This window comes from Austrofundulus limnaeus, unplaced genomic scaffold (genome assembly GCF_001266775.1).
Source record: "Austrofundulus limnaeus strain Quisiro unplaced genomic scaffold, Austrofundulus_limnaeus-1.0 Scaffold408, whole genome shotgun sequence".
In the NCBI taxonomy this organism is placed as follows: Eukaryota; Metazoa; Chordata; class Actinopteri; order Cyprinodontiformes; family Rivulidae; genus Austrofundulus; species Austrofundulus limnaeus.
The window spans coordinates 377877-385163 of record NW_013952810.1 but is presented as its reverse complement, the minus strand read 5'-3'; the positions used below and the strand labels follow the sequence as shown (position 1 = coordinate 385163).

The window sequence follows — 7287 nt, the reverse complement described above, 5'->3', positions numbered from 1 at the left end:
GTGTGTGTGTGTGTGTGTGTGTGTGTGTGTGTGTGTGTGTGTGTGTGTATGTTCACGTGTGTGCTGATGCATGTCTCCATCAGGTGCTTCACAGTTTGGTGTGCAGTGTGGAGAAACAGGCCTCCACTGAGTCAGGCTGTCCTCTGATCGTTCGCTGTAAGAACTTCCAGGTTCTTCACTTCAGCATTCCCAGAGATCCAGACTGCCACGATGTCTACCTGTCTCTGCAGCGTCTCTCCCAGCCAGGTGTGATGATAAAAAGGGATCTGGTCTATATAATGTTCTAAATTATTCAAATCTAACCTCAAGTTTGGAGTTGAAGCCAGCAGGACCTGATTTAAGTAAGGTGCTTAAACGTCTGCTGGAACCAGTGGGTTCTTCCCTGTTTATGTTATTAACAGGTGACATTCACCACAGCGTTTCAGATAGGTTGTTTGTACTTTGACTGGACCACTGCAGCACACTGAATCTCCAAACTTTTTTCCCCCTGCTGCATTAGGGAACATTGTTCTGTTCCATCATGCCTCTAGAATACTTTGGAGGAGTTTGTGGTTGACTCTGCAAGGTCGTGTTGGTACAAAACCAGCTCAAAGCATCCAGGGGCGGAGCAAGGTTTTTACTGGTGGCCAGGGTGTTTTTAGGGGGTGGGGAGCACATACAAACAAAGAAAAGAACTCTGGATTTGAAAATCCAACATGGCTACCACTGTTAATTGCAAATGGTTTTAATTCAGTTGATTTAATATTGAGCTGAAATTCTGTGTAGCTAAGAATGAGCCAAAAACATGCTTAATGCTAGTCAAGCTTATTATTCAGCCATTTTTAGACATACAAAGTAGGGAGGCAAACGGTTAATCGACTTACGATTAATTGTTGAATAATGGTTTATTAGTTTAAAATTTCTTTTATTCGATTAATTGAAAACATCCGTTTAAACCATACAAAGTAGGGAGGCAAACAGTTAATCGACTTATGATTAATTGTTGAATAATGGTTTATTAGTTTAAAATTTCTTTTATTCGATTAATTGAAAACATCCATTTAAACCAGGGATGCCCAACCTATTTTGAACCAAGGGCTACTTTTGAAGTCGACAGTTTGCTGAGATCTACTCGTCCAGTCTCAGTATCAAAAAACATAATTTTTCGTCTCCCTACTCCTCACTTAACGTAATGTGTTGCTAGTTTTATTTAATTTAAAGTATTGTCAAACAAAGCTATCTACTTAACCATATATTTACCTACTAAAAAAAGAAAAGATAAAATCCTTACTTAACTCCTGACAGAGAAACAGAAGAGTGATGCTCGAACTTTTTTCAAAGTCAAAGCACACAATATAAAACCCTCTCGTTTATACTATTACAAAATTGACTTATGATGGTGCAGATTCACAAATTTCCAAGAACTATTTCAAACCTCAATCTCTGTGCAGCGTGCTTGTCATCTGCGGGTGTTGAAGAGCTCAGTCCCTCACTGGTCCAGACTGCCGGCTCCAGACCATTCAAAGAGTTCCACCTGTTCACCACCTATAAGACAAGACACACACACAGCCACGTTAGGTAGAGAAAACAAGGGCACACCCAAACTGCAAAATACATAAAATAAATAAATATCATAAAGGTGCCAGTCAGTGTATAACACACTAGTCTGGTCTAAAGTGTAATAAAAAAACAACATACTGACACATTGTGACAAGTCTAGAGGAGACAACTTTTTATGCAAGCTATATAAAAATAATGTATAAATAAATAATGTAAAAAAATGTATGTCTACCTTAGTGGGACTTCTGACACTGAGAGGAGGCCAGGGTCTCATAGGTGGGCAGAATGAGGTGGATGAGGTGGATGAGAGGCGCAGGCAGGTCTCCAGATGATCATCAGTGGATCTGTTCTTGGACTTGATGATTTTCATGTGAGAGAAAGCAGACTCAAGTTCAAATTGCCTCTTCTGATGGTGGGATACGTTTCCTCTGACAGCAGACTGCAGAACTCTCCATCCATGCGACTTGTTGTTCTGGATTTAATCCCAATGTCATTTTTACAGTGTCAAAACCTCATTTTCAACAGCAGTCCAGCTGAAACACGGACACGAATTTGGACACAATGTCATCCATCCAGGTGGACAACTGCACGTCTTTATAGCAGCCACAATCTCACTTTTATTTTTAAAATCACGGAAAAGCACGTCTGCAGCATCAAACGCTTCTTTCATAATTTCGTCATCGCTGAAAGACGTTTTTTTGTGTTGAGCCATTACCTTTGCTTTGGTGTTGGAGCGAGTGAAAATCGATGTTGTGCTGCAAAGCCTGTTTTCAGCTCCTCTGAGCTCGGTTTAGGAGGGGAAATCCACCTCGTAGTGTCTGTGCATTGTTTTGAAAGAAATGCTGTTCCACATTATCCGTTTTGGATAAGCCAAGGTAGCGCTCGAATTATATAATAGTCCTCTTCCCACTCCAGGTGAAAATAATAAGTTTTTATTTGCTTGTTAGCTGTCTTTCGTTCATTTTTTTCCTGCCTCAAGATCATGTTCGGAGGGCTGTTTCACAGCACCTAAAACTCGCGAGACTGGTCATTTACAAGATGGGGAGGATGAGGGGGAGCGCGTTCAAGAATGCAATGTTAAACAAACGTTGCGAAGAGTGCGTTGAAGGCTGCAATGTTAAACAAACAAATGTTGCGTTCTACAAGAGCACGTTCAAGGCTGCAATGTTAAACAGTGCTGCGTTCTACAAGCTCCGTGATCCATTGCTCTGTGAGCTACTGCTAACCAGCTAAAGATCGATTGGTCGATCGTGATCGACTGGTTGGCCTGGCCTGGAACCTTATTTCAGTGTAGTTTTGCCTTCATCCAGTAGATGGTGCTGCTGCTCTCTCAGCCTGGCCTTACTCTAATCTCGACCCTGTTGAGCTGAGCAGAGAGCCGGCCGCCTCCATAATTAAACATGCAAATCTTGTTTAGTTTTATTTGCGATACAACAATAATAATGGACTACACCAAACTCGATGGAAAAGTACCAAAGGCTGTACCGGACTATCCAGCGGTATGACGCTAAAGACGAGAGCAAGACAACAGCGAGCACAGTAAGCTAACTTTAGCTAACGTTAGCTTCTTTTCCGTGTGAAATAATAAAACAAAAAAAGTTAGTCACAACATATAATTAACGTGAAGTTTATCTCGTCTGTGTGGCATAACCCGGCCAGTGAACAAATCAAATGAACAGTTAGATCATGCAGCAGCATGAACCACAGGGAATGTAAACAAACACAGTTCCAGTACTCATTTCTATTGTTCACCCGTCTCAGGTCATGTTCATAATTTGTTTTTTGAGTAAATCTTTAGATTTAAATGTTACCCTGTGTTTAAATGTTGGTTTACATTTCTCTGTTCAGGGTGGATTAAATGTTTTACTTTTTTTTCTTTCCTTTTTTTCAGTTAGCAACCTAATGGATTCCTCTTTTGTTATATTTTGTAAAAATGTCCAAGTTTAGTCATGTGTGAGAAATCCACAATTTTCTGTTTAGCCCTTCATGTCACAGAAAGACCCTTGATTGAAGACAAATGTCAGGTTTTTAGGAAAATGGCCGCTTATCAATTAATCGTTAGTTGATCGATAAGATCATTCGACTTCATATTAACTCATTAATCGATAACTTGCATCCCTAAGACAAAGGTAAAAAAATCATTCAAGTTCTAAATGCTAATCAAACATTTAAGATGGCCACCACAGCCAGCTGTGCTGTTGAGTACCCAAGTATAATCACATGCTGATTGCTAGTCCCAAGTTTAGATAACCAGTAATGCTAATTTTACAAAAGACTATAATTAAGCCATTTTTAAGCATACACAGCTGAAAATGTATATAGTACAATATTATTAGAACAATCTTCAATAAAATTTATATGCAAATACAAAATCCAAGATTCCCACCCACATGTCAGTCATTTAGAGTGGCTGTGGTGGAGTGGTTAGGGGAGTTGTCCTGGAACCGGAAGGTTGCCGGTTCAATCCCCCGTCCAGCTGTTTCAGTCTATGTGTCCTCGGGCAAGACACTTCACCTGCCTTGCCTGCTGATAGTGGTCAGAGGGTCCGGTGGTAGGGTTGGGCAATATTGGCAAAAAATTAATCATGATTAATTGTAGTATTTAGCCGATAACGATTAATTTGACGATTATTTCCCTGGAGTCCCTGGACACTCTTACATCCTAGTCACATGACCAATTTAGTGGGAAAGATTTGCTCTTCTTGAAAATCTGTTCCAAACTGTGTCAAAATTACAGACCTCAGGCTTTAAGATCAAATTTCAAATTATATTGATAGATAAATAAACTACTGAACTTTTATTTTAATGTTTGTTATAATTGAAGCGGAGAGGAGCACCGAGTGGACTCTGCCTGGTGGCATTAATTGTATTAATCGTCAAGTGCCAGAAAATAATCGATTAATGTTTTTCTGACGATTAATTGCACACGGTACGATTATGCCCAACCCTATCCGGTGGTGCCGGTGCATGGCAGCCTCACCTCTGTCACTGTGCCCCAGGGCATCTGTGGCTACAATGTAGCTTACTGCCATCAGTGTGTGTGTGCATGGGTGAACGTCTGCAGTGTAAAGCACCTTGGGGTCCAAGTGGACTTGATAAGGCGCTATATAAGTTCAAGCCATTTACCATTTAGGCCCACCCCTCTGGCTCCGCCCTTGAAACCTCTACCCCTCCACCACTGTTCCAGAACACTGGGATGAGGTGTTTGTGCTGATATGCTGTGTTTGGTTTTCTCCAATTATGGTGCCTGAGCATTATGGGTAAACATCTATACTTTGACCATGTACACTTAACAAAAATATAAATGCCCCATGTCAAATATTGTTGCCATGGTGAGTTGACAACAGTAAATGAGCATTTGCTGACATTTTATTGTATAAAGGTCATATTTCTCTTGATTTGTGTATAATTTAAAAAAAACTTGCTGTCAGTGAGCATTACTCAGTGAGTTGTTTTTTTACTCACTGCATGGGTGGGGCATGTCCAGTGGGTGATCAGACAAAATAATCAACAGCTGGACAATCCTTAGACTGGAGTCGATAAAAGGCCACCCCAAAATGTCGATTTTGTCACGTCATAATGATGTCGAAAGTTATGCGGGAGCATGCCATTGGCATGTTGGATGCAGGGATGTCTACCAGAGCAGTAGCTGCAAGGAATTCCTTCAAACAGAAGACTTTGAAGTTCTGGATTGGCCTTCATATTCACCAGACATATCCCCAATAGAGCATCTTTGGGATGTTCTGGATAGGCGTGTCCTGGACCGTGTTCCAGTTCCAGTCAATATGGGTCAGCTTCATGTGGCACTCCAGGAGGAATGGAAAAACATTCCACAGGCCACCATAGACAATCTGATCAACTCCATGTGAAGAAGATGTGTTGCTCTGAGAGACACAGCTGGCGGACACACAAGATACTGAAAAATCAAATTCCTCAACCTGACCCCTATCATGTTCAAAGGACTTTCCATCTGCTACAGATGGCCATACCACGATGTTATCAATGCAGATATGAAAGTCAGTAGTTACTGAAAATATGTTTTGAGTTTCTCTATATGTTGTGTAACACAAATATTCATAAAACTCTTGTATTTGACATGGGGCGTTTATATTTTTGTTAAGTGTAATAATGTTTTTAGAGAAAAATAATATTTCCTTGGCAACCATTCTAAATGATACATACTTGTTCAAGTCGTCTTCTACTTTTCCTGTCATGACCTTCGACCAATCTGCTGCCTAGGCCTGTAGAGTCTGACATGAAGTTCCTGTCTGGTGCTTTTCATTTTAAAGTCAATGGATGCAGCAAGGTGCACAGTGGTTTGCACACAAGCTTTATGTTTTGCTTTTGTTTAAGAATGAATCACATGGTGGAATTTGTTCTGTAATTTTGTAAACTTAATGTAAGATTTGAATCATTCCAGAACCTGGTGAAGATTTGATCTTTAGTATCCTGATATGTAAAACTCTTAAGATTAAAGGAGTGTAGGCTTAAAATATCTCAAATCTCAAAATAAAGTTGAGTTCAGACTTTATTTCTTCACATTTTGAACTACCTGGTGCTCTTACTGATTTAAAGTGAAGGCGTTGCACTGATGATGATGATGATGATGATGTTCCATGCAGAGCGTTATGAGGAGCTGTACTGCTTCTCCTATCAGCCGAACGCTGAAGAAGACGTCAGACGACAGGAATGGGCCTTCTTCGACTTCAAGGCTGATTACAGCAGGATGGGGCTTCCCAACGCTCAGTGGAAACTGTCTCCCATCAACCAAAACTACAAGGTCAGCAGTTTGACTTCGGTTGAGTGGTTTTATTCTAGCATGTGAGCTCTAAGAGTCCTGTTCTTTTTAATAGGTGAGCAACTCTTACCCCTCCGACCTGTTTGTACCCGAGTCTGCTACTCCTCCAGTCATCGTGGGCAGCTCCAAGTTCAGAAGCAGAGGCAGATTTCCTGCCCTGTCATACTACTGTAAAAAAAATCACGTAAGTTGATGTTCACTTATTTTAAATTTCTTTTATGCTTCCTACAGAATATCAGTTTAAGAGCCATATTGGTGTCTTTGAGAGTTTGTCCACAGCATGGAAAGTTTAGATCTTTTTTATTCCTTTGATTGGCCAATTTTATTAAACCTGTCAGAGTTGCTAACTCAAATCCAACAGAGGACAACTGGAACAGTGCTGCAAGTATTATTACAACAGGCAAAGTAAAATAGGCAATTAATATGTTTGACCCATTCAAAGCTTGTGGTCCAGATGGTATTTTTCCAGCTCTTCTCCAAAGAGGACTGGAATTGCTTCTGGACACAATTACTATAATATATGTTGCTTGTTTAGCAAATGGCTATGTACCAGTTGGGTGGAGGACAGCATAGGTTGTCTTTCTGCCCAAACCTGGCAAACCAACATATAGGGGTGTCCCGATACCAGTTTTTTCAAGACTGAGTACAAGTACGAGTACTTCAGTTTGGGTACTCACCGATACCGATACCAAGTAGCGGGTTTAGGGTGGATTATCTGTTCAACTTGTTGAATATTAAACAGAATGAAAATGAAATGCAATTATCATGCAAAAATTGATGGGTAAATATTATGTTTGACAATAAAAAGGTAGTGCAAACTCTGGTTCACACTGCAGGCAAATCCGACCCAAATCCGATTTTTTTGACCCATCTGACTCATATCTGATTTTTTATATGACAGATGACAGTCTGAACGAGACAAATCCGATTTTTTCTAATCCGACCCAGGCT

The 7287-nt window shown here is 40.4% G+C and overlaps 1 protein-coding gene across 1 annotated transcript in view; it reads left to right on the top strand.

The window, feature by feature from the left end:
- The window catches only part of mtmr7a (myotubularin related protein 7a), a 26346-nt gene that overhangs the window by 1025 nt on the left and 18034 nt on the right, over positions 1 to 7287 (top strand). The window contains exons 3-5 of the mRNA XM_014024135.1: positions 84 to 246; positions 6161 to 6318; positions 6392 to 6520. Coding sequence (XP_013879589.1) covers positions 84 to 246; positions 6161 to 6318; positions 6392 to 6520 — 450 coding nt within the window. The remainder of the gene's footprint in view (positions 1 to 83; positions 247 to 6160; positions 6319 to 6391; positions 6521 to 7287) is intronic.